Genomic DNA, 27,879 nt, shown 5'->3' with positions numbered 1-27,879 from the left:
CTCCAGCCAAAAGGCTAGGGATTCGAATCCTGCGGTGGGCATAGATGTTTGCGATTGTCTGTAAAGTGCTGGTGGTGGTCGGCAGTAGATGGCATAGATGATGAAGGTAGTTGCGGTTGGTGGAGTGGTGGAAACGGAGAGTTGTAGATTAGGTGTCCTACCTCGATGAGTCTTTGGACTCCCTGGAGGTGTTGTGTAATAATAATAATAACATTTTACCACATTCACGATGTTTATAGGGTGACTCCACCCTCCCCCTCCTCTCCCCAAAAATGGTCCAAAAAATAAATATTCAGAAGCCAGACATTTTTACTTCAAGTTCAATGAAAATGATATATAATGATAATTAAGTTTACTGTAATTTTTAAAAATTATACCATTCAATACTTTCTGCTTCTGAAGCCAAAGCACATGTTCGAGATAATTCTCATATATTTCTATGCATTTTTGAGCCTTGTAAAGTTTTGCAAGACTCAAACATGCTCTTGCACATACACAGTCTATAAAATTGATCTGATCTCTTTTCTGATAATTTTTTTTAAGTTCACAATGTTTGTAGGCTTGCCAGAAAACCTCCACTAAATCAGAAGGGTTTAAACTGAGTGGCTGTAGGGAGCCAACTTGAATTTAGTTTTCAGTCTTTAGACTGGTTACTTGCCTCCTAAAGTGTTTTGACAACCATTCTCTAGCCACAAGTGATGTGGAAGTGGAGCACCATCCTAATGAAACCAGAATTTATTGAAAAGTAAGGGATAAAGTGATGCTAATAATGGTGACATTCCATCTATATTCTTCAAAGAAGATAGGACAATTAAATCTCTTGAAGAAACATTTTATTGGGGGTTGGGGGAGTTACCCCCAACCCCAATAAAATGTTTTTAGAATTGACTTTTCCATGAAGAGCAAAGTGAGTCTCATCTGACATTCAAAGAAAATTTGGACTAGCCTCATTTTGGACAAGCAATTTGTCACCCATTGCCTTTATTTTTATTTTATCCCCATCAGAGAACTTCTGCTTGGTTAGCATATGGTGCCTTTATTTCTTGAAGTCATCAACAAGAATGAATCGCCCCCCCCCCCCCAAGTATTTCATGTGATCAATTCCAAGTGACTAATTTCTTTTCTAACAGACTGTTTTGGGCTATATTTCACAGATTCCCATACAGTTTCAGCAACTTCTGTTCATTTTCTGAATCTTTTTAAGTGGCCTGGGCAATCATTAGATTTTGAATTAAGATTTAAGACAGTCCCATATTGCATAAATCTGTCCACCTAACTTTGTATGCAGCTATTAGTGGATGCTTTATTAGTTTGGAACTCCACACAAACAGCTCATTTAAAGTCTCAAACAACCAATATTGGAAGCAATTTTTGACGTAGAAAGACAGGATTTCTAGTTTCCAATTAGGCTTTAATTTGCTCTTTGGATACACTAGAAAAAGCACCCAAGAACATGATTTCTATGAAATAAAAAAAAAATAAATATTTTTTAAAATAATTGTAAATAGGGCTTTTTTTGAGCGGGGGGGGGAAGGTCACCTCGCATTTTTTATATCCCTTGCAAAAATGTTTTCATGTATAATTTGGATTTTCTGTTTTTTCAAGACATTCTCTTAGAGCACAATAAATTTACTAATGAACTTTTTATATAATTTCTTCTTTTCATGAGATGCTTTATATTTCTGTGTCTACTATGGAGAATTTTTTTTTCTGTCTTTGAACATAACGTCATCCCATGCTTTCATGACTGAGTTATTCAATGTTTTCTTGAATTTTACCATTCGTTCTCTTAGTTTCATGCTTGCCTTCCAAATCCTTTATTTTTTCCCAATAATATTTATATAATTAAGTGTATAATTCCTATGAACGTTTGACTTTGATTCTTTTCAAAACTTCAATGGAATATTCACTCTTATCCCACACAACACTAAATAGTGTTCACTTCCTATTTCAGATCTCTGTATGCTTTTGTATTTGGTCTGGTCTGAAGACATCATCAACAGTGACATAACTGATAACGTTTTTCTTGTTTTGTGATTAAGTGTTTTCTCCACAAGAATTTATGCAGCATTTTATGTTGGAACATGGTGTTTATAATGACTGTGAAGTGCTGGCAAGGTTATGTAAAGCTGTTCATAAGTGGCCCGAAGTTTGGCTGAACAATTGGATCATCCATCATGACAATACCTTACATGTGATACAATAGCTGTCTGTGAGTTTCTGGCTAAAAAATCAATCAGAAAATTGGAGCATTCTCCATATTCACAAGACTTAGTCTCTTGCAACTTTTGGCTGCTCTCAAAACTGCCTTCAAAGAATGAAATTTTCTGACACCCAATGTCATGTGGTGACAGTAATAAAAAGCATTTCAGAAGGAGAGTTCCAGAGATGTTTTGAACAATATCATCATCATCATCTAAGTACATTGCTGCACAAGGGGATTAACTTTGCAGGTGATAATAGTCACATGTCTAAAGATAAGCAAATATACTTTTTGCATGTGCATTCTGGGAATTTAATTATCACACCTTGTATTTGTTACTAAATGAATTATGTATATAATTACTGTAAATAATATTTGATTTCTTAAATTACTTATTTGGATATACTTAGAGTAATGTTCTGACTTCAGAGATAACAGTATCCTAAATTTTCAAAACATTTAATATTTACCTTATGCCTTTTATGCTTGTGTTTATGTTTTTCCTTCTTTTGTTTAGCCTTTCTTTTCTCAATTTCTGGCATATCTTTATGTACAGTTGCTGTCGGGTCAAAACCTGTAAGAATTTTAGTGTAAGAGTTCTGATATAATTATATTTTCATGGGATCAAAAAACTATTGTGAAATAAAATTTATTACAATCTATTTGTTTTCTATGAAAATAATGCTGTGATAATTATAGTTTCCTCAACCAAAGAATGGAAACTTACATTTCATGTAGTATGTTATAGTTATCATGTTTGTTGAATATTATTATACTTCCAACATCTTTGCAGACACAGTATATCATTTTATTTTCATGGCAAGGTTATGCTTGTTTGGCCTACATTTGTATAGGAGTACCCCCTTTTTTTATAATGTCATTTACTTTTTACTCAATTTTTAGGGCATCATTGATGTTTTAAAGACAGATATATGAAGAATATATAGGAAGAATAATTAAAACATACCTTTGTAGGATATTGCTGGTTTTCTTCTTATTCAGCAGCATCCAGCATATGGTGATATACATATATCTGCTGTCAAAGTATGACTGAAAGGAAGTGGGAGTTGGAAATGTGGGGATAGAGAGAGAGAGAGATGGGGGAGAATTATCAGTGAGGCAAGAGGTGTGTGAATTTTAAACCTGGGTTTAAAATTTGATATTTCATTTTCACTATTTTGTTTAAAAATGCATCACTATGCTTGCATTGGACATTATTTATCACAGAAGTTGTACTTGCAATTTTCATCTACCACCCCAAGACATTTATTTGCTGTTTGCATATTTTTCATTTTGCAAATTTTGAATCTTCACATAAATCACAAAAATTCCAAATTTGCCCATTTTAAATATTTTAGTATTTTCATAATATATACCAAATTAAAGTGGAGAACACTAAAATAAACACATATAGTAAACAATATGTGACATGAATTTTTCTGCTTCGGCAGTGCCAAAAGAAATTTTCTGAAAAATTGTACTGTGAATAAGGCTATTCATTAGCTGTAGAAACCATTCTATTTGAATGATCACACAAGATAGGAGGAGGCCTTTCCCAATTGGCTGCATTTGTTATGATGCATTAACAAGAATTTTTCTGCTTTAGCTGGCTGAATACGAATCATTCTATTGATTGGCTGAAGATGCCAGATTTTTGATAATTATGAAGGGGTGAAAAAGCATGAATGTGACGTGTTTTTCCTTCTAAAAATTGAGAAATAAAGGCTACCACCTGGTTGACAGAGTAACAGGAGATCTAAAAAGTCTCTTTTTAGATCTCCTGTTCTAAAGATCCCTTTTCTACTTCAAGGGTGAATGATGATGATGTAAAGTGTTGATCTTACTGACAAATTCTTGTAGATCTGTATGGGAACCATGCCAAACTGCAAAAACAGCATCTGCATATATGTATCATAAGGACGATTTAGGAAAGACACTATTCAGTATCCAGTGCTCAGATTGTTTCATGAAGTAATGAATATATTAGTTTTTCATTGTTGTATCTACCAGTTTCGTTTAGTTGTTTAATTTCAAAGTCATACTGAAGATGGCCTTCATGCTGGGGTGAAAATTTAATGCTAATAAAAGATCTAAGTAAAATCTATATTATGTTTAACTGGTTATCACATTTCCCTTCATCAAGTTTTGTCAATAGGAAGTATTCAATAATGTAAATTTGTCATGTAGTACAACCATAGTACTATATGACAGGAAGTGCTACAATAACATCCTACACACCTGTTTAGGGTACAAATCAATTTGACGATGGTGAGGAATGTTTTATTCAATTTTCTTCTTACCATTTTAGCACTGAGAATGGCTAAGAAATCTGGTTCAAATCAAACTCTTCTTAGAAACATATATAAGCACTTAAGTTGTGTTGTGATAATTTTTTTATCAAAATTTCAAAGGTAGCTGTTAATAATTTATAACAGACATGTTAACATAGTAATTTTATTGAAAATTAAAATCAAATATTTCAAGATCAAACCTCTCAGTCAATTTTCAGTGAAACAATACTAAAAATTACTTAAAACAAGTAAAATTATTAAATAATTAGCTACCCCATAATATAATAAATTTAGTTTAATCCTTTATCCAAGTGTAAGCAAACAAAGTTTGCGCCTTAAGTATCTTCAGGACTGAGGCAACTCGTGGTACAGGTGGACCAAGCTCTCATCACTCCTTGCGGACATGTATAATGCTATGCATTAAGGGAAGGGCCACTACCCAGACTGGTTTTGACCTTTATTGAGGTCTTGTCAGTGGGAGCCAGACTTTCCCTTAGGCCATTCCCTTACTGCATAACATTATACATGTCTGCAAGGAGATGCGCTTCACATTATGGGATATACTAGGAAAAGTATCTCCCATAATGCAAGTGATGAGAGCTTGGTCCATCTTTACCATGAGTTGTGTCAGTCCTGAAGATACTTCGGGTGCAAACTTTGTTTGCTTACACTTGGATAAAGGATTAAACTAAATTTATTATAGTCTAACCAAGTGGGAATAAACTTCCAAGAATTAGCTACCCCTTTTGAGCAAATGATGCTCGCTTCAAAAGGAATAGCTAGAAATGTAACAGAAAGACAACTTCTAAAGCTGAACAAATGAAGAACACATAAATAAATAAGTGATTTAATTAGAACTAATTACAGAAAAATGTCCCAGACTTTCAGCATCAATAAACATCACTCTAATTGAAATTCATTCAATATAATATAAATATACTTCATACAACAATAGATTCTGTAAAATCTTCCACTTTATGGGTGAACATCATTTATTCAAGGAGATCTCTGAGGTCCTATATTACACTAACCCAATTTGAATCAGAATGATGATTTAATCATGCCAAAAGTTTGGGATATCTTATGCACATGTGATTATATCTTTATATATAAATTTGCTTGTTAAGCTTCATGCTGAATGGATACCTTTCTATTATGTTTGTCATTTCTAGATTGCAGCACCTACATTGAACAGTTATCAGTTGTTAAATATTCTTACTGTTTAAATTAATTTGTAGTCTGTCTTGGTTTCAATGAAGATGGACTGAATTATTTAACCCAAAATATTGGATTTTAATTATCATTAAATATTTACTGTGTTAATGTGTTTGTTATACATTTTTAATATTTATATTTTTAAAATCAATGCTGATTTTTAATTTTTATAATCTACATGTATTCATTGTCGAAATGTTTTACCACTTCACAAGTGCAGTCACATACAACTTATCAACATTCATCATCCCGTTATTATATTGTTATTTGATAATGTTTATGATTTTAAAGTAAAAGCTGAATATATTCGTAGTAGATCACGTATTCTTGAATGCAATTCTTGTAGAAAGGCTTACACGTTGGTTGCACATGATTACTAACTAACTTACGGAATTCACAACGTATACTGGAATATAAATTAAAATAAACTTTAATATATACTTCCTATATTTTGGCAACGTCATGTTGAAGTATATATTAAAGTTTATTTTAATTTATATTCCAGTATACGTTGTGAATTCCTTAAGTTATTTAGTAATCATTCTTGAATGTGATATATTATGTTTTTTTTTATTTCAGCAGGACATATTTAGCTGTAAACAGAATTAACTGCATTTTAACTCCAGCATCCAGTTTCTCTCTCTCCAGAGACATGTTTCATGCATTTCAGGCTACTAGTAAGCAAGGACGATGAAATTGTCTTCCTAAAGAATTGCATATGAATCTACAGTCTACTAGTTAGAGAGTAAAAACATTATCAGCCAACTAGTTGATATTATTTGCTGAAAAATATTAAAATTATAATTTTAATACTTTCATTTGAACATAGAAAATCTACATAACATATAAAAAGACAAAAAGTTTTGGTAGTTAGAAAGGATCATTTGTATTCTGATAAACATATTGTTTTATATGGAAAAAAGTGCTTAATTTTAACAACACTTAAAAAAAAATACTGATAGATAGTTAAGATGTCCATCACCAAAATCAGATGCAGTAACAGTAACAGATTTCAAAATTAAGAAATATATGTGTATGTCAATTTCTGGAATGATGTCAGTGTATCAATGAAGAACATTTTGTAGTATAATAGCACTAACACAAAAATTCCTGATAGAAATACCATGTAATGAGTAAAAAAATTGCACATTTTTTTTTATTTTGCTTCAATAAAAAAGAATGCCTTTTATAATATTTCAGGTCATGTTTACCTGGAGGTAACTGAGGTCCATATAAGTCAGAAGATGGAAGAGTTTGTCTGGAAATTGTATTATGAACTACATTCTCTTCAGAATTATGTGATTTAACTGAGGTAGATTCAAATTCTGTAATATGTCTGTTAGTCATATCTGATGAACGCTTACACAGGGCATCTAAATCTAGGTTGGCAAACACTCCTGAAGCAGGGAATGGCATTCTTCTCTTGCATTTTTGTTCTTCATCTCTTGTATTGTTATCTGGTAATGATGAAGTGGATTCTGATTTCACATTGGTGAGATCTAAAGATTGAGTAACAGTAGAAGATTCCTCATTACCAGAATCACTTTCATCTGAAGTACTATCTTGGAAAATTGCTTTGAACAAATCCATGGGAGGCTTATCACTTTCCTGAGAATTATCAGGTATCTATAGGGATTAAGAAAAATATTTTATTTAAGTCAAGTTCATATTTAATAAGTGTTCCCATTTCATTTAATGTTGTAATAAGGCAACATTAGAAACTGAAGAAGGAATGTTAATTCATATGTTTTTCCATAACAACTACTTTGAAAAATTTTCCTTAAAATGATAGCAATGTCATCAATAAATGAATGCTAAAACATAAGTGCTTATGCATACCAATTAACTGGTCTTTTTCAAAAATTTGCCCTTCATTAGAGTACTAGTGTATAATAGGTGTACACCTTGACTGGGTAAGATTCACATAAATAAAAAAAAAGTGATACATAGCTATATCATCAGTTATATAAGATTCCAAAATAATTTGATAATATCCACTTTGTCTATTAATTTTATATTGCCAAAATGAAGCCGTATGGCTCTTTCTTTAGTAATTATTTGTACGAATCGACTGAGAGTTCACTTACGAAAAATACATTTCTCTGACATTTAATTTCCTTAGTACTGAATGAGAGTTTTTGATCTCAGTTTCTGCATGGTTGGTCTCTGAAGAGAAACAACCAGTTCGAAACAGCTGTCAGGTCAATGAAACCTTTTAAAAAAATGCACTAATAAAAAGCAAATATATGGATGCTTGGGCAGTGATCATGTCTTAAGTAGTGCAAGCTAAGCCAACCCCAATGCCGAGGATTATATTCTTGCAAGCTCTCAAATCAATTTTACAAAACTTTAATAGTTTCTACAAACATTTGGCTTTGAAATAATGTTGGATCTAATATCCACTTTGCCTATGTAATTTGATGTATATTTTCAACTTATAAAAATAAGAGTATTAGTTTTGAGGCTTATATATCTTATTTTATTAGTCCAACTAACATCATGGAAGTATGACCAACATAAATAACCATTCTTCTTCTTCACCCACAGTCTATGTAGACTGTTGGGCACTATAAAGGTGACACTGCTAACATATTCTCTCCAAGTATTTCTGTCTTAAGATCTCCTTAACAAGGTGGAGAACAAAGAATCAGTCCATTTTCTAATATTATCTATCCAGGTGATTCTAAGTCACTCACGGTGTTTTTTTTTTTTTTTTTTACCAGACGTCAAGCCCTCTAGTGCTGTTTTAGGTAAACTATCTGGTCTAGCCATATGGCCCAGCCACCAAAGCTGTTTCTGATGTATTTTAGTGATGATATAGTAATACAAAATTAGTTTCAAGCATATATAAGTATACCACTGATTTTCCAGCATTGAATGGCCTGGCACCTCTTTGGTCAATACAAAATTACCAGAGCACAATTGAAATTCTTGCAACCACATGACTAGTTAATTGGGCCACCAGAGATGTGCTTAAATACAAGTGTGAGTGTGATTGGGCAGTGCTCATGTCTAAGTAGTGCAAGCTAAGGCAACCCCGATGCCGAAGATTGTATTCTTGCAAGCTCTCAGGTCAATTTTACAAAACTTTAATGAAGGGTGGCTTCAAAGGTTTAAGAAGCATTATGGAATTTCTAAACAACTGTAGACTGTTTTGGTGAAAAAAAGTTTGGGAAACTTCAAGGTGATGAGCATGTATAATGCTGATGAAACTGCATTATACTGGCAATGCACACAGCAAAAAGAAAGGATCATAGATTTGGATAATCTAAGGATACAGGTACTGTCCTAGGGAACTCAAATGCAGCAGGCATGCACAGATATAAGTAGTTGGTGATAGGAAAAACTAAACACCTCAGGGCCCTGAAAGGCATTAAATTTTTCTCAGATATATTGTGCACATAAAAATGGCTGGATTATTACCAAGTTTATATTAGAATGGTTTGAAAATATGAAGCCCAAGTACACTGCATATCTGTAGGCCTACTGGAAGATTGCAAAATTCTTCTCATTCATGACAACTGTTCAGCTCATCCTAAAGATGAACTCCTGCCATAAGAAAAACATTCATACAGTGTATTTACCACCACACTTGTGCATCCATACCTACCACCCAAGGCATATTATGAAGGCTAATTTTGTGAAATGTTTGTTAGAGTTGTAAATGTTGTACAGACATTTATTTAAAAAAATTAACATAAGAGAAGTGCTTTGCTAGAGACTGAAAAAAAGGTACAAGTGTCAACACTAAAGAAATGTTGGGATAAGTTGTCACTTGTCTTGACAAAAATGCAGTGAATTTACAGGATTTAATGTATCAAAGGAAAGGAGAAAGAAGTTTTTTTTTTTTTTTTTTTTTGAGTTGCTTGATGAAGAAAACCTACTGAGTGGATGACATTGACAGAGAACAATCTCTATTGTTCTCTGTTAATGTCTATGTAATTATGTTAACCTGTAACATAATTACAGGTGACTCCTGTGATTATGTTACAGTAACATGTAACATAATTGTAACATGTTTAACATGTTAACATGTTTCTTTGCTAATTAAATTTGAATGCCTATTTGAAAAGGGATAATACACAATAATTGTTACAAAGAGGGAAGAAGGTAATATAACATTTTTATTTTTGATTAACATTTGGCACTTTTTAGTACAAGATGCGATATAATTAGGAAATGACAACAAACTTGACACTTTGCAAATATTTCAAAATGGAGTGGACAGTGATATTTTCACCGTAAAAACAAATACTGGTATCAAAATTAAGTTCAACTACACAGTTTTACTAACATTCAAAGCTAAAATTTCACCTTTTTTGCTATTTATTACTTTGTGGGTCCATCCTCCTCTTGTCTTTCTTGCAGCTTGGCATCGGCGATGCATTGACACAATCAATTTCCTGATGGATGCAAATGTCATTTCATGGTTCCATACCCTTATAATGGCTTCTTCTTCTTGTGTATTTCAGTCTCAGTTTGGTACTGCAAATTCTCAAAGGGATTCAGATCTTGGCTGTTTTCTGGCCATGGTATTCACTGAATTAAGTGTTCATTGAGCTACTTATTAATCTGCAACAAAAACTAAAGCTTTTTTAAGTATTAAACTCAATTTATATGGTACATTTTAGGTTGTAATAGCATTACTTACACTTTTTGCCTTATGAAAAGGGGCAGTTCATCATCACGGTAAAGTGGTTTCTGATAGTAGGCAGCAATTTATCCAAAATTTTCTGGTATAATTGCACCATGATACGACATGCAGCCCCAGATCATCTGACTGGCTGAAAATTTTACTATTGACACCAGACAGTCAGGGTCGAATTTTCCCCCTGATCATCTTTGAACTGTCTGACTTTGGCACCCTGCATGTTTTTTCATATCAGAAAAAATTACTTTTCTGCTGATCAGGGGTTCCACTTGGCATGCACCAATTTAACTGAACCAATCTCATTTTTTTTTTGGTTAACTAGGGCTTATTTTTAGGGCACCTTGCTATCAGTCCTTATCAAATGAGTCTTCTCCTGACAGTTAGAGAGCTTGCCTCAACTCCTGTTTGTTCTTATCAGTAATAAATTAAGTTTAATCCTTTATCCAAGTGTAAGCAAACAAAGTTTGTGCCTGAAGTATCTTCAGGACTGATCAGGATCGTATAGGTAAAGATGACTTCTCCACCTTGGTACACCTCTGGGTCTGGCTCCCACTGACCAGACCTCAATAAAGGTCGAAACCGGTCTGGGTAGTGGCCCTTCCCTTAATGCATAGCATTATACATGTCTGCAAGGAGATGTGCTTTGCATTATGGGAGATACTAAGACAAGGAGTGATGAGAGCTTGGTCCACCTTTACCACAAGTTGCCTCAGTCCTGAAGATACTTCAGGCACAAACTTTGTTTGCTTACACTCGGATAAAGGATTAAACTAAATTTATTATAATCTAACCAAGTGGAAAAAACTTCCAACATCTTTCTCTAAATCCAGAGTAATTTAATAATAAGGTGAGACACCTTTTGGCAACTTGTATAGGTAAAGATGACTTCTCCATTGCTTCCACCTTGGTATCACTACCTCTGTGTCTGGCTCCCACTGACAAGACCTCAAAGGTCGAAACCGGTCTAGATAGTGGCCTTTCCCTTAATGCACAGCATTATACATGTACCTTTACCACAAGTTGCGTCGGTCCTGAAGATACTTCAGGCGCAAACTTTGTTTGCTTACACTTGGATAAAAAAATTTCGACATGTTCTTCCCAGTCCCATTTCAGTTCAGATGACACACAGTGATGTTTGAAGCAGAGCCACTTTAGAACTTGATCTTGGCATGGTGTAGACAGTGGCTTTCTTCCTTTCAGCAAATCTGGTTTCCTTCACTTTCGACAGCAGTCGTACTACACTAGATTGATTACACCCTTTTAGCTATTTCCCGAGAGGAATAGCCTTCTCTATTTAAAGCTTGAATCACACTTTTTCTGTGAGGTGTTAACTGCATGTAACTAGCCAAAGCAGTCTCAGCACAAAAATAGCTCTTGCTCTCTGTTTATAGCATAAAAAATTTGAATGCAGTAACAGCAACTATTACATTATGCAGAAATTTGAATGATAGCTGATGCAATGAATACAATGAAATATCTAATGATAAACCAATGAAAATGACCATTTAACTACTAAAAACTATATACAGGTAATCCTCGTATAACTTGGATGTTAGGTTCTACAAAAATGCAGCGTTATGTGAGACTCAGATCACGTAGAAAAAGTAGGGTTAGGTTCCGAAACCATTTTTTTTTTTAAAGATTATATAAACAATGACATATCCAACAAAAATATATTTTTATTTAATTCGGGTAATTCATGTAAGTTAAGAAAACATATAAACTATGAAAAAAATACATAGTATAAAATTATAAAAAATTATAAATTGTACGTAAACTTCATTGCACATAATACATAAATGTTTTAGGCAAAATAAAATAAAGTGTATATTTTAATCGTCATCACTCTCTTCAAAACTAACATCTAGATGTTCTTTATTTACAAGTGGCTGGATGTCGTCATCATTTGAAATCTCTTGGACATCATTAGTATAATTCTCATTGCATACTTCTGCTGATTTAGTTATCAAGAAGTCAGTAATAAGACCTTGCTTACCACTATGCTGCAATTTTTTATTAAGTTCATAATACAGAGCTAAACAAATATCCAATTGTCTCGCAAATTTTCTGGAGCACTCCATTGAGAAATCATTATCCATAAAATAACTTTCTTGCCAAGTCCAATCCTTCTGCTAATTTCTTTAAACTGAATTTTTGAACGGATTCATCACAATCCCTGCCATTTGGTTCGACATCATCTATTAATTGTACCAGTTCCTCCTCATTTAAATCTATTTCCTCATCAATTAATTCACTATTGAAGAGACTAAAGCACTTATGAAGAAGTTCGCACAGGTTGGGTATCATGTGCTCATCGAAACCGAATGTATCTTCAGTCTTGTTCAATAGTTACCTTGGCAGTTTACAGTGAATGGGTTTATCCCTATTAACAAACGCATATATCGCAAAAGCGCTCTAAGTGGCCATTACTATAAAAATAATTTTTTTACATAAAAAAACATTACATATTGTGTGTAACTCACCAAAAAATAAAGTGCTCAGTTTGAGATTAACAACACACTTATGATTTTTAATGAGCTTTCCTGACAGAAAACAAACACAATTTTCAACAATAAATACTTTATATGGTAAACAATTGATGTACATGTGTGCTAAAGGGTATTTCCCCTAATATAAATTCGCTACTTATAACTACATGTGCGATACGAGCAGATGCAAATTTAACGAAGATAAAATTTGATTTTTAAGTCGCACGTTGAAAATTATTATATGAAAAGATAAAGGGTTACTACAGTTTACAGACAGTCTTATATCGAAACCGCGTTATATGAGGGTTACCTGTATAAGGTGATGTGGTTTCTATGAACATGAGTGTATATGCTTATATATATTATTCTATCAAAACAGTGAAAGAGTTGCACCGTATCATTTATACTAATGTATTCCATTTAATCACTTACATTACATTTAATTTATGTTTAAGTTTCTAGGTACATGGCTCTTTAGAGACATGGAAGAGGATCAGATTAGTGGATCAGAGATGGGCTAATGAATTATTATTACATGGCCTCATTTGATCCAGCAAGACAGCTAATGCAGCAAGGATGTGGAACCAGAGGTGCCAGAAAATTGGCAGTGTACCTGTATCATGAAGATTATGACTTTCCATATTATTGATATATACATCAAATCATTTTTATTTACATTTGGATAATGCAGATTAAATTTGCATGAATTTTTCTTTTCTCCTTTTAGTTTGTTTTTTCACATTCCTATGAGTGTTTGTTGCACACTCATAGGAATGTATTCATCTATAGACCATATTTTCCAGCTCAATATGCCTTAACTAATTTTGTTTTTTTCTTCTAACAGTTACTAGATGTCTATATTGATCCAGGTCTGATTATACTAGTTTAAATTACTTTCTCTTTCATCCAAGAATGGTTGAGTTCTCTGCTTAGTGGTTGACAGGCTTTAACATGCTCATGCCAGGTAGTGTTTCACACGTTTTGATGTCAATGGGAACTTGTTTTACCATATGTTCCTTTCATGTCAGGTGGATGCATATTCACAAAGTTTATATGAAATGTTAGTTGCAACTTTTTTTGGTAGAATTTTATTCCTAAAATTAGAATTTGTGAACTGTTTTAATGATATAGAAAATCTCAAATACAATTCAAACAGATTTTACAATATATATGTATGCGTGCATATACATCTTTATTTGCTTTTCATTCTAGTTGTCTCTAATTGTTGCTAAATATAGTACATAAAGTGTAAAGGACTCTATACTATATTTAGTGAAACAAAATTATTGTTGTATACATTGCTATGTAAAAAACGTACACTGATCATTAGTGAATAAAAACAAAATGAAATATCAATGAAAAATAAAATAAAATAAATAGACAATAAATTGTACAAGATGATGTGCTGCTCAATCATCCTACACATGTTCCTGCCACACTTACACGAATCACCTGATCAACATTATTAGTTCACTGGATAAACTCTCCCTATAGCTATTTACTAAACTTCCAAAGTATACAGTGGCTGTTTATTACTGGTTAGTTATATTTATCAAATAGATGATCTATTTTCCCTCTCTTCATAAGTATATATATATATATTTTTTTTTAATTATGTCTATCATAAATGCAAACATGCAGGTCTAGAATTCATAGGATCACGTGGAATTCACCTCAAGAGAAACAACTTATTGGCCACACAGATATAATATCACAACTTTAAATTATTAATAATTCATTTGCCAATAATGAAAGTATTTCTATTCACACTTGTTCTCTCTCACTCTTATTATTATTATCCCTGCACATTAGAGTCATAGTGACACTACGATGTGCAGTCCTTGCAACACTTGCAATATACACTCTAAACTTCAGTCTGTCAACCATCACTCCCAAATCTCGAATTGTATCCACTTCCTCCAGTACAGCACTGTCAATATAATACATGGCCTTATTTCTGCACTCCAAAATGTAACACCTTGCACTTACTAATATAAAAACTACAATTCCCACACCTCTGCCCAAGTGCAAAGTCTATTCAAATCTTCTTGAAGAGAGTTATGATCAGTAGTGCTACTTGTAATTCTCCCCAACTTTGCATCATCAGCAAACAAATGAAGATCCCCAGTCAGTCCACAAGTTATATCATTTACAAACAAGTTAAACAGCAGGGCCTCCCAGAACAGAACCCTGGGACACAAAACTGGTTACCTTCCTTTTTTGAGAACTACTCCATCATACACAATTTGTTGGTTTCATTCAGCAAGCCAATCTCCAGATCCATCTAACTAATATACTATATATTCCTGCCCTCTGCAGCTTGTACACTAACTTATCATGTGATAATCTATCAAACGCTTTTGCAAAGTCCAAGAATATCACTGTATGTGATTCTCCCTTAACTAACGCACTCATCATCTTATCATAAACTGCAAGTAAATTACTAATCTAGTAAACAAATACAGCACTGCCTTTAATTAGTCTTCTAATATATCCTGAAACAAACACATTTCTCACCACAATACTGATATAGTTACAACTGAAGACCTGTCATGATATGTGGCATGTCGATTAATACACAAACAGGGAATTGTGGCAGGGTGAGTTTTTATCTTGCCCCAACATGAAAATGTTAATGCAGCTGGCATGACAATCTTCTGCTGCATCCCCTAAAAGAGGCATGTTACTTCTGTAGATGTATGTTCATGACACCAATTTGCCTGCTGCAGGAAGAAAAAACAAGCTACTAAGAGAAAAGCCCTACCACATCCATGAGACTGACTAGCATACCTTCAGCTGAAAAGTCTTTCTAGATGAACTCATCCTAGGTGAGATTTGAACCAGATCTATCCAACCGAATAGCCTCCATAATTTAGTCATTACAGACTGAATTATGGAGGCTCTAGGGAAATATTAGCAAAGTAATTAAATGTTACTTATATTTAACAACTGTCATATTCCAAAAAGATTTGTCATTTATAAAAAATACATTGAATAATACACATACAGGCTACTGAATTAGAAACTTTTATTTAATGCCATGTTTGATCTCTATTATCCCGAATTACAACACATATGCAGTTTTGGCATAGATTCCACAAGGTGTTGAATTGATTGCACCTACAACATACCAGGCATTCACCAGATAGTCCTTTAACTGGCTCTAATAAAGATTTGATAGATGAGGACTTTGCTCCCAGATCTGGGGTTTGTGGTGGCCAGGGAAGCTGGTGAAAGTTGCTGTCATGCTCGCTGAACCACTGCTGAGCAATTCTTGTGCGATGGATGGTAGCAATGTCGTCCATGAAACAACCATCACCTGTGGATAAAAACTCAACACGGCAGGACAGACTTGATCAGCAACAATGTTCAGATATTCCTTGGAAGACACCTGACCTTCCAGCAATATCAGAGGGCACCATGACACCAGTTCCAGAACCTTGAGTTGTGTTTACAAGGCAAGATGTGTACATTGCTTCATGGGACTCTCACCAAACTCTGCCTACCATGTTGTCAGATTACATGACTTTTTTCCCCCCAGTCGTTTAGGGTCCAGTCATAGTTCCTGACACCAAAGTAGATGAACTTTCTGGTTTTTTGCAGAAATCATTGGTATCTGCATAGGCATGCAACTGCCAATACTGACCCTCTTCAATTCCCTGCACATAATTCGGTGAGATATGGGTCAGGTACAACCTTCATTGAGTGCCTCAGTCAACTGCTGCAAGAAAGAAGTTCTGTTTGTCTATACAAGCCTTCTCAAAATGACAGTTATCCCATTCCTGACAGGACCACTGTTATGCTTCTTAGACAAGTGATGTGAATTATTTTTCCACTGATTAAACCTGGGATATCTCACCTTTTGAGCACCAGTCAGTTCTGCTGTTTTCAAAATCGTAGCTCCAGCCAGACAGGCAGCCACAAAAAGCCTTTTATCGAACTCCAAAAGATCCTTTGTTTTTCCTATTGTGATTAACAGTGATGATTACTGACAAGCAGCATTCTTAAATGGTTGTTTAGAATATGTGGTGATGCTGTGATGTTTATGTACATCTGCATAAAGGTTTTTAATTCAGTGGCTAGCAGGTGAACATTTGATGTACTATTTAAAACATTTTAGCATTTGTTTATACACTTATTTATAAACATAACTTTTAGTAATGAGCAAGTTAACTGATAGAGACTTAGCATCCTCTGCTTTATCAGAGAGAAAAACCAAGACATTACCCTTACTGTACATACAAAAAAAAAAAGCATGTAGATAGCAAATCAGTAGGTGAACCAAAGCATTTACCGTTTTAGTGATGTTTTTTTCCTCTTGTTGAATCTTATCATGATGCGAAAAAGTTTTGGACTGTTCAGAAAGAATGGAACATTTGTTATCAGACTGATTTATTTCTATTAAAGAAAAAACATGTGAAACATAAGTGTCAGGACTACAACAAATGACAAAAGCTTTAAAAAGTTTATTAAAAAAAAAATCCAAAGTCAATTATTTTAAGATACAGTTTTCAACTACAAGTAATCTCACTATAGCAAACAAGGGCCACAGGCATTTCCTTTAGAATAGAATTTGTGTCTGTGAATTTTTGTTCGGGACTTTATGATAGTTTGTTATATCAACCAGTCATATAATTTCATTCTCAGATAGTGTTTTGAAATTTGTCTATGCATCACTGTGTAGAACTATGAAGACAAACAACTACTGTGTTAGAGCATTTCAATTAGAATAAATAAAAGAAACACTCAATGTTTTGATATATATATATTTTTTTTTGTTTCTCATCATCAAATTATTTGATGATGAGAATACACACATACACAGAAGCACTAGGACACAGCTCTACATCAGGATACGCTACGTGAGCTACAGCTTAACTGCTATGGTCAACCTTTGACTCTAGCCTAACCTTTAGTGAGGGGGGGGGGGGGAAATAAAATAAAAATTTTATTTCAGGTTATCAAACAAATTTTATGAAAAAGTTGTTCATCAGAGACCTAAACAGCAAGACAGGAAATCAATCAAGACTCGTGGTGACTCTTAAGTCAAGTACTATAGTACATCACTAAACTTTTTATTACAAGAATTATTTAGGGGCAAAATTCAATATATTATTGGTTGGTTTATGGTTTACTGACACAAGGCTAGCAAAAGTTACATGTAGAAAGTTTTTTTACCTTGGGTATATACTATGTTAAAGATACCAAGCAATTTTATAAGCTAGGTTTTAATCCCTTTTCCCAAGTAAGCAAACAGTCATACTATTCTTTCATTCAGCACGTTTACTCTCTCTCCCTCTCAATCCTATCCACTGTTACATCACACACATTTTTAAGCATATTCTGAGTTTCAACCACTACTTCAATCTCACGACCTGAGACACACTATTGACCCTCACTCTCATAGCATTTTCAGCACACTCTCCCACCACTATCGCTTTCAAACCAAATTCCATCAGCCTTTGGTAATGTGTACATTTTGCAGACATTGCACTGCACAAAGTCCCTTTGGTTAAATTCTTTAAACAATGATGCCTTGGATGCCATTAGCTTTCAGAACAATGCAGTATTTACATATAAATAAAATTTATAATCAAATGTGTCTGTATAAACTAATTCTTTATAAAAAGTTAAAAACATCATGCAGTTTCTCTGAGTCTGATGACATCTTCCTGATTGTCTATGGCTCAGCTAAAAGGCAAAAATTTCATTTCTCTCTCATGTGAAGTGCTGGCACTCCACCAGAATATGACAAATGGTAAGACCTGTTGCATTTTTCACAAATAGGTGGGTCATTAGCCCCTGTAAATAAGAATGTGTGAGATGACTGTGACCTATGCAGGTCACAGTCATCTCACACCTAGCAAGAACAACTTCCTCTCTTCTCTTTAAACATTGACTACACTGCAAATGCTTAATTGCAGGCTTAATATCATGTAATTTGCTTGTCAGTGTGCTTCCTGCCATGATGGCTGCCACTGGGCAATTAGCTTTGATCTTATAAACTGTTTGTAGTCTGTATATATATATATATATGGTGTTATCGAACAGTGTGGAAAAAGTATGAGCTTATCTAGCAGCTGCATTTGCATCTGTAGTCTCATTTTCCCTCAATCCAATGTGGCTGGAAATCCAGCACAAATGAATATCAAAAACAAGGTCTTCATTTTATACAATAGGTGCAACAGCACTGAATGTGAATTGCACACAGGAGATAGCCTGTAAACAGCTCAATAAATCTGTATAAATTACATATTTTTGGTAGTGGTTTTCTTTTATATGCACAAGTGCAAGCTGAATGGTATGTAACTAACTCTTGCTGTATAATTACTACAATCAGGTGGGATCTGGTTGGAGATAGTAATGTCAGGAAATACACCAGCACAGACAATAGAGATCTCTGATCTGGAACCATCAGTATAGATTGGCAAGAAATCAGAATGGGCTATTGTGCATTAAACAACTGCAAGTAGACAGATGATAGAGTGAGACTTCTGTAGTTGAAAAAGTGAGAGGTTGCAGGACAGAGTGCAAACCTGACATAAAGAAATGCTGCTATGTTTGGTGCAGGCAACGTTATTCAATATTCATGCCAACAGCTTCCATAATCTCTAACATGCCTACCAAAAAGACATGGCAGTTTGAAGTGTGTGATATTGAGTCTCCTGATGTAGAGAAAAGAGTAGTTCACGTAATCTCTGGAAGAGATTGTATTTTTAGGGCATAGTTATGCGACAAGAGTTTCATCTTAGTGATAGAGCCGGTTCATTTACTTCAACATAAAGGCTTTGAGTGCACATTGTATGAAAGGCACCAGTAACTATCCATATACCCTGATGATAGATGGGATTCAACCATTGCAGGTTATTCTGCTTTGCCGAACCATAGACTTGGGACCCATAATCCAGCATTGAACATATAAGCAACAATAAAGACAATGCAATGAAGATTTATCAGCACCCCATTCAGTAGAGGATAGGGTGCGAAGAAGATTTAACACTCTCTTGCACTTTTCCCTTAATCGAAGAGTTGCAAAAAATGTAAGTTGTTTGTCAAAGATGAGTCCTAAGAAATTGGCTTCTGCTGCTACTGGAATAACAATTGGTCCCATTCTAAATACAGGATGTGGGTGATGCATGTGTTTTTTGCAGAACTGTACTCGGTTTTTTTTTTTTTGAAAACCTGAACCCATTACTAAGAGTCGATGAAGGGACACGTCTGACTGCTTGTTGAAGTTGTCTTTTGATTTCCCTCATGTTATGAGAGTGGCAGTAAATTGTGAAGTCATCAAGATATGAAGCATTGCCTACAGTGGGAGGAAGCTATTTAGTGACTAAGTTAACTTCAATAGCCAAAAGTGTCAGATATAACACAGAGCCTTGGGGAACATCCTGTTCTTCACAATATGGCCAGATAGTGTACTATGACTTGGAAACTTGCCTGGACAGAAAGTTTTTAATAAATACAGGAAGGTGTCCTCTGAGACACCTTGTACACCACATCTCCAAGCAGTGTCATTTGCATATCAAAGAACATTAAAACCAGAAGTTCTTGCTTCAGAAATGCATCTCTTATACAAGTTTCTAAATTGACCAAATGGTCCAAAGTCAAACAATGTCTAAGAAAGCTACATGTGTATTGGAAAGAAGATCATCTATTTAAATACCAGTAGAAGTCTGATATTAACTATTTCCTCCAATATCTTACAAAGGCAGCTGGTCAGAACAACAAGTTGATAATTATTTGCTTGTGTGGTTTTCCTTTTCTGGTTTTGGGATTGACAACTGACTTATGCTAAGAATCTGGAAACTCTTTCTCTACAAGTATTCTGTTGCATAGTAAGAGGAGATTCAGAGAAGATGTTTTACCATCTCATAATGGATATCACCAGGTGCTAGTGCACTAGAGTGAGACAGTAAAAGATCTCTTTTTAATTCCTCCTTACCAGGCTGGTTGTACGATTCTTTTGGTAGAAAAATTTAGCCAGTTTCTCTTGTTGCTTTTTCAATATTAAAAATGCAGGAAGACACGAAGTTGTTGCTGAAATTATGGCAAAATTTTATCCCAAAGTGCCTGCAAGAGCTTTGGGATCAGCAACAACAACAACACATCCAATATGGTTCAAGGTAGACAAATAGTAGGCTCTGTATATACTTTTCATTTTAAACACACAATTTTTGCACTGGCTGTTTGAGTAACTGATGAGGTAAAATGGATCCAAGATTGTTTTTCATTCTGATGTCTTGCATAACGTGCTTTGGCCTGAGCATATTTAAAAGATATTAAGTTTAATGTGATAGGGTATCTACGAAATATACCCCATGCTTTCTCTTGAACTATTTTGACTGCTTGGCATTCTGGGTTCCACCAAGGCTTTGGATAGAGTGGGAAACGAGATGGTGCTTTTTGGAATTGAAGCTGTTGCTGCCTGGACAATACAATCTGTTATATACTTTACTGTTTCATTGACAGTGTCTAACTGACTGTATTAGCATTAAATTTGGCAAGATGGTAAAAGGCATTGAAGTCAAGCCTGATTCATTTACCACATGAGGTAAATGTGTAGAAAAACATGGCTCCTGTGAAGACATCATGCAAAGAAAGGAAAATGATGACTTCTGCATATGTTCTCTTTAACATCCCATGTGAGCAGCATAAAAATGGCAGCAGAGCGACTGTAAATTCGATTGCAGAATATGAGTGGGTAGGCATATGGAAGAAAGTACAGTTGGCCTTGAACAATGTAGATCCACTTGTATGCAGATTTTTTTCAATAAATATATATATTGGAAAATTTTTTGGAGATTTGAGACAATTTGAAAAATATCGCAGACATGCCTAACTTTTAAGAAAAAGTTAGGCATGTCATGAATGCATAAAATGTATGTAGATACTAGTCTATTTTATCATTTACTACCATAAAATATACACCAATCAATTATAAAAGTTAAAATTTATCAAAACTTACACACACGCAAACACTTACAGGCTGTACATGGTGCCATTCACAGTCGAGAGAAATGTAAACCATTGTAAAGATGCAGTATTAAATCATAACTGTATAAAATTAACTGTTATTAATTAATTTAGTTAAATTGAATTAATTAGCATAAAATAAAAATTTCTAACGACTGTGAAGCAATCGTATCGATTATACTGGGCTACATAAAGAAATCATATTGCTGCTTCTACGTTATATCTGTAAATTTGAATTTCTTTTTCACATTATTTTTTCATTTTTGATGTCTAGTGTTAGTACATGACTTATTTTTCACGGTATTAACAACACCACAAACACTTTTATCAACAAAGATGTTTTATTAACGCTTATATTTCACTGATTTTCAACTCAGCATCATCAGAGCACAACACACTTGTAAACGCGACAGTGAGTGAAACAATATAATTGCAAAAGACAAAAGATCTAAAGTCCTATTTTTTGGCGCCCTCTAATGGGGGAAAAAAAAAAACAGCAGTTATCCATGAGTTTTTCTTAGGATAACCGTCTCCCAAATTTTTGGCAAATTAATGCAACCATATTTGTTAAGGTTGGGAAAATTCTTCAAAGCCATTGCTGACTCAAAAAATAATCTTTCAGATCTATAATGACTCCAAAATAGCACATTCGTTTTCCTCCATCTAATCCTGTGTGAAGGAGTGTCCAAAGCGTGGTCTGCCAGTCCCGACTTGCCATAGTAATAGTAGCGAATGTATCTTTCATGTTCTTCCAAGCAGATGTTCACTGATCTTCCTGTTTGCTCATAATAGGCCAAGTCACAGTCACAAGGAACTTCATACACTCCTGGGTGTGCTAAAGGGTGAAGTTTATCCTTAGGCGAGTGGATCAGAGTTGCCAGCTTGACATGAGGTTTGAAAGTGCTGGGAAGGCCATGTTTCAACAATACTTTGGCTATCTTTTCTGATGTACCTCTGATATAGGGAATAGAAATGGTCATGTTGTATTCTTGTGTATTAGGGGAGGGCAGAGTAATGGGCTTATGTAGTATTTTATCTATTTTGTAGGGATTGTAGCTGTTGGCTAAGAACATATGGCGCCGGTATTGGAGTTCAGTGGTCAGAGCTGTATCGTTAGAACAAATGGCTCTGGCTCTGTGTTTAAGTGTTTTTAAAATGCCGTACTGTTGGACTGGATGATGATGTGATTGTTTATGTAGGTATCTTCCTGTGTGTGTAGGCTTTCTGTAAACAGAAAAAGATAATAATCCATCTGAAAGGCGGGTGACTAATGTGTCAAGAAATGGTAAACAGTTATTTGATTCTTTTTCTACTGTGAAGTGAATTTTGGGGTGTTGGCTGTTTAGGTAGGTAACAAAAGCATCCAAAGTGTCTTGTCCATGGGGCCAGATGGCAAACACATCATCTACATAGTGTAACCACACTTGCGGCTTGTATGTAGCGGTGGTAAGTACTTTGTTTTCAAAGTGTTCCATGTAAAAATTTGCTAACGGGGGAGAGAGGGGTGGAACCCATGTCAGTACCATTAGTCTGTTTGTAGAATTCACCCCCCCCCCATGTAAAGTAACCTGCATTCATGGTAAATTGAAATAATTCAAAAATATCTGGGGGAAATTTAGACTTGATTAAATCAAGAGTGTCTATAAGTGGTACACTGGTAAATAAGGAAGTGACATCGAAACTAACCATTATGTCTGAATCTTTTAGGATTAGATTTTTAACCAGTGTTTTGAAATGGATTGAATTTTTTACAAAAGTAGAGGAGTTGCCAGTAAGGGGGGGGGAAGCGACTTGGCTAAATGCTGGGCCAGTTTATATGTGGGGACTATCTATGCTATCAACCATGGGGCATAGGGGAATATTAGTTTTGTGGATTTTTGGTAATCCATAAATATAATTTTTTTTTTTTTTCCCTGTTAGAGGGCGCCAAAAAATAGGACTTTAGATCTTTTGTCTTTTGCAATTATATTGTTTCACTCACTGTCGCGTTTACAAGTGTGTTGTGCTCTGATGATGCTGAGTTGAAAATCAGCGAAATATAAGCGTTAATAAAACATCTTTGTTGATAAAAGTGTTTGTGGTGTTGTTAATACCGTGAAAAATAAGTCATGAATAACCATCAACACCTAAACTTATCTGTTAGATCTAGTGTTAGGAATACATATAACATCTACAGTGTTTTGTATCATATAAGACAATATTGATGTAGGCACTGACAGACAGACAAACGATTCATCTTATAAACTTCCGATGTAAACTTGAAGTATTGATAAATACGAGTACGGTACAGTAGGAATGTACATGTATTTTCTTTTCTCTAGCTTACTTTTTTTTTTGTAAGAATACAGTGTATATATATTGGCTGTTTATGTTAGGGCAAGGCTGGTCAACATAGGATATTAGTAAAGCTTTTGGGGAGTCAAAAGTCATATGTGGATTTTCTATTGCACTGGGGATCAGTGTCCCTAATCTCCACATTGTTCAGGGGTCAACTATACTGTCTATTATTCAAGAGAGAGAGAGAGGGTTCCTTATTGCCAAGGATTCATTCAATGATACACACCTCATCCATTTTTTGTTGGCATTATCACACAGAGTGTTGTGCTCATTAACCCTGCAGAGGTTGCGGCTGAACCAGACAGATACAAAGAAATTGTTTAATATAAATATTCTTACACATATCCAGTGTATAGCTTGGAGGTCATGAGTAGCCGCATCTGCATATATTACGAGTGATATTCCACACTGTTTATGCAGTCAGTTTTGGTTTAACACGTTTTATGGGTGTGTGATATTTGATAGTAAAATTGTATCTCAGAGATATCGCGAACTCCGATATCAGTATAGTAATGGTTTAGTAATTTTTTTTTATTTACCGCTGAAAATGGCTGGAACAATATATTGATTGAATAACCCATCAGATGTTGAAGAGATTCTGCGAATGTTACTCAAGTCTGATGATGAGAATGATAGAGTCGAATGCAAAAGTGATATTTGATGTAAATTGTATCTGAGAGAGATACTGTGAACTCCAATGTCAGTATAGTATTGATTTAGTTGTTTTTTCTTTTCTTTGTTCAATAATTTCTAGATTGTAACTGAAAATAAATAAACCATCATGTATTATATTTGCAGTGGTTTTTTTTTTTAAGTTTTATTGCATTTTAGTGCATACTAGTAATGAATGTATCTCTCAGATACACACAACCTACGCTGCAATTTTTTCGACAGTGACCACCTCCGCCGGGTTAGAGTTATCCATAAGAAGTACTGGTTCAGGCAGTTTCAAAATAAGAAATTCCTTGAATAAGCAAATCACTTAAAATACTGCTTCCAGAGCAGTATTTTAAGCTGGACATGATGGAAAAGAGCATGACCACCTCCAGTTCTGTCCATGCAGTGCAAGTCATTACAGTAGAGCCCTCAATTGGTCTTAAATGTGTGTCCTGCAGACAGAACCAAAAAGGTCTGTGTTGCTGCACTAAAATCTTAATACACTGATATTCTTGTGAAACCCACGACAGTTCCATCGTAAAAATTTTCCTATTGTTTTGACTTTTTAAACTCGTCTGATTTTTGGGAGAATGAGGGCTTACCTTTGTCAGGTTTATATTTATCAATTGATTTTTGGAAGGATGGATTGCCAGTGTCCACCTCTTCCTCTGAAAAAAAAAAAAAAAAAAAAAAAAAAAAAAAAAAAAAAAAAAAAATCAATACATCATTTGATGTGTCAGGATCAGTTCACAAGTTTAATTTACTTTCAGTGCATACCAAAGTATCCATTTTTTCTGTGGGGTGTCTTGGTGGCTAATCTTTATGCAATATCCTTGTCATAATTTTTTTTGATAAATGAGTTCTCATTGAATGGAACCATTTTTGGAGTTGTTTCTGGAGTGAGATGGCATGTCATGTGACTGATGTGCTCAACAGAAGAACTGATGATCCTAAAGTTCAGGTATGATGAAATTATCAGATGGTGGATAGACATGCAAGTTTGAGTTGCTGTTGACATTTTCTTGACTGTCACCTGCTCAGTATAAGTGGATCTCAGAACAGGTGTAGTAGTGGCTAACTTCCCTGAGGAACACCAAGGAAATCCCTTTCTAATATCACTCCTCTACAAAAAAGATGAGTGTTTTATGAAGTGTTACTGTGATTGGTATTCCACCCACTGATGTTGCTCTCAGCAGTTTCCAAATTATGTTATAGTGGATATCACCAGAATGTAATTTCTTAGCAGTTTTGGGAGATTCTGTCAGGCTTTCTAAATCCTTTCGAATAAAGAAGAGTGACATTTTTATGAATGGCTATTCACCTGTTCCATGGATGAGATTAGAAAAAACACTGGTACATTTGCACTGTATCACATATATTTTATTTATTACTTCTTTTACCAAATGCTGTATCTACAGTATCAGTCCTTGGTTGGGACCTTGTTAGGGATCCCCTGAAACATGTGAGGATGAAGAATTCATGCTCAAGGGGTTTCTGGTTCAGCGCCTAGAGCGTTCCAACCACCAGAGAGCCACCCATAGATGTCAAATGACCAAGCAATGACGGTGCTCAGAGTGGAATGCCAGGGAAACCCCAGACATCATACCAGCACCATAGCAAGCCTTAGGTTCCCTTCCCTAGACCATGGGGTGAGAGACTTACTGTAACACTGCTGACCTTTGCAGGTAAGCCCACTAGTCAATCGATCCTGGCCGGTCATCCAGGACTGCCTGTCTTGCCAAAGTAGTGCAAGACTACCAGGTTCCCCTTTTCAGATGGATGTCCACACAGGTTGCACTGCACAGCAAACATGGCAGTGGATCTCAGTGATGGTGGTCTGGAAGAAAGGATAGTAAAAAAAGATTCTTCCGTCTACTTTCTCCTCAGAAAGTAGACGGAAGAATACAGGAAGAAAAGCAAAGAAAAAGAGGAGGAATGAAAAGGGCCAGTACCATCACTGAGAGGTCCCCTCCACCATGAATAGGTGCCTCACAGGGAGAGCAATATATTGCAGCTCCAGTTCTAAATTGAACATCATCAGTGTACCACTTTTATTTGATACAGGTATTCAACAGGACACATCTGCCAAACATTAAATCCAGTTAATGATAGGACTACAGCACTCTGAAATTGCAAAATATACCCTAAAAAACAACTGTTCTTCTTCTCCTCCTCCTTTGCAGATTCCACAACAGGTTGCATAGTTCAATGATTCTGAATTTTTGTTTCTTATGTTGCTGAAGGTTCCCTGAGCTTGATCGAACTCCATTAAAGGAAAGAGTTGGTAGGAGAATTCTCTTTAGATTGCTTCCACAGAGATGTATCATTCAACTATTTCTTACATTGTTTATGCTACTCTGAGAATTGCATCCCAATCAGACAAAACTATTGTGGTGTCACATTATTAGCAGCCATCATGGTTGTATTATGCAAGGATTTGAGATGAACCAAATTTGGAACATAAATGTTTCTGATAATAATTAAAGTGCTATAAAAATTTAAGCTTATTAACCACTGTTTCCTTCAAATCTATACCACTGGCATAAAGAGCCTTATGAAGAACTTCTGATGGCCGAAATAGGTGATTTTGGAATGTTTAAACAAGTTGATCAAATGAAAGAGTATATTTCAAGATACATGTGATATGAAATTATCATGAAACAACACTTCAAGACAACAACTCTCTGCATTTATTCTGCAATGCTAACTTTGAACCACTACATCCATAGTTACTATCATGCAGTTGCGAATAAGGGCACAGGTTTTTCCATGTTTTTGCCAGCATATCTAAATGGGCATCCTCATTATTCTTTGTCAGCAAAAGACTTGTTTAGCCATTTTTGAACTTGTGAATTGTATGCAGTTCACCAGGAAAGCATTGTTTCTATAGTCAGATGTCTGACTATTCATCTGTAAGTCAGATGAATTTCTGAAACTACTATTCCATTCTAAATTATCAACTTGAATTATATGCAATCAAGTTTATATGGCTAATTCAGCAAAAGAGTGACAAGTTATAAGTCAAATACCTCAAATATCTTGGTCTTGTGTTTACATTTG

At 34.8% G+C, this 27,879-nt stretch overlaps 1 protein-coding gene across 2 annotated transcripts in view; it reads right to left on the bottom strand.

Moving 5' to 3' along the window:
• The window catches only part of LOC150100956 (G patch domain-containing protein 1), a 246,391-nt gene that overhangs the window by 27,988 nt on the left and 190,524 nt on the right, over positions 1-27,879 (bottom strand). For both annotated transcript variants that reach the window (XM_090401354.1, XM_090401355.1), the window contains 3 exons: positions 17,144-17,247; positions 6,921-7,335; positions 2,674-2,777 (listed from right to left, as the gene is read on the bottom strand). In XM_090401354.1, coding sequence (XP_090257480.1) covers positions 2,674-2,777; positions 6,921-7,335; positions 17,144-17,247 — 623 coding nt within the window. The remainder of the gene's footprint in view (positions 1-2,673; positions 2,778-6,920; positions 7,336-17,143; positions 17,248-27,879) is intronic.

Source organism: Typopeltis vanoorti, chromosome 12 (genome assembly GCF_054136105.1).
Source record: "Typopeltis vanoorti isolate ZY-2024b chromosome 12, IOZ_Tvanoo_1.0, whole genome shotgun sequence".
Taxonomy (NCBI): domain Eukaryota; kingdom Metazoa; phylum Arthropoda; class Arachnida; order Uropygi; family Thelyphonidae; genus Typopeltis; species Typopeltis vanoorti.
Note: the sequence above shows the minus strand (reverse complement) of the source record. Positions and strands in the feature narration are given on the sequence as shown.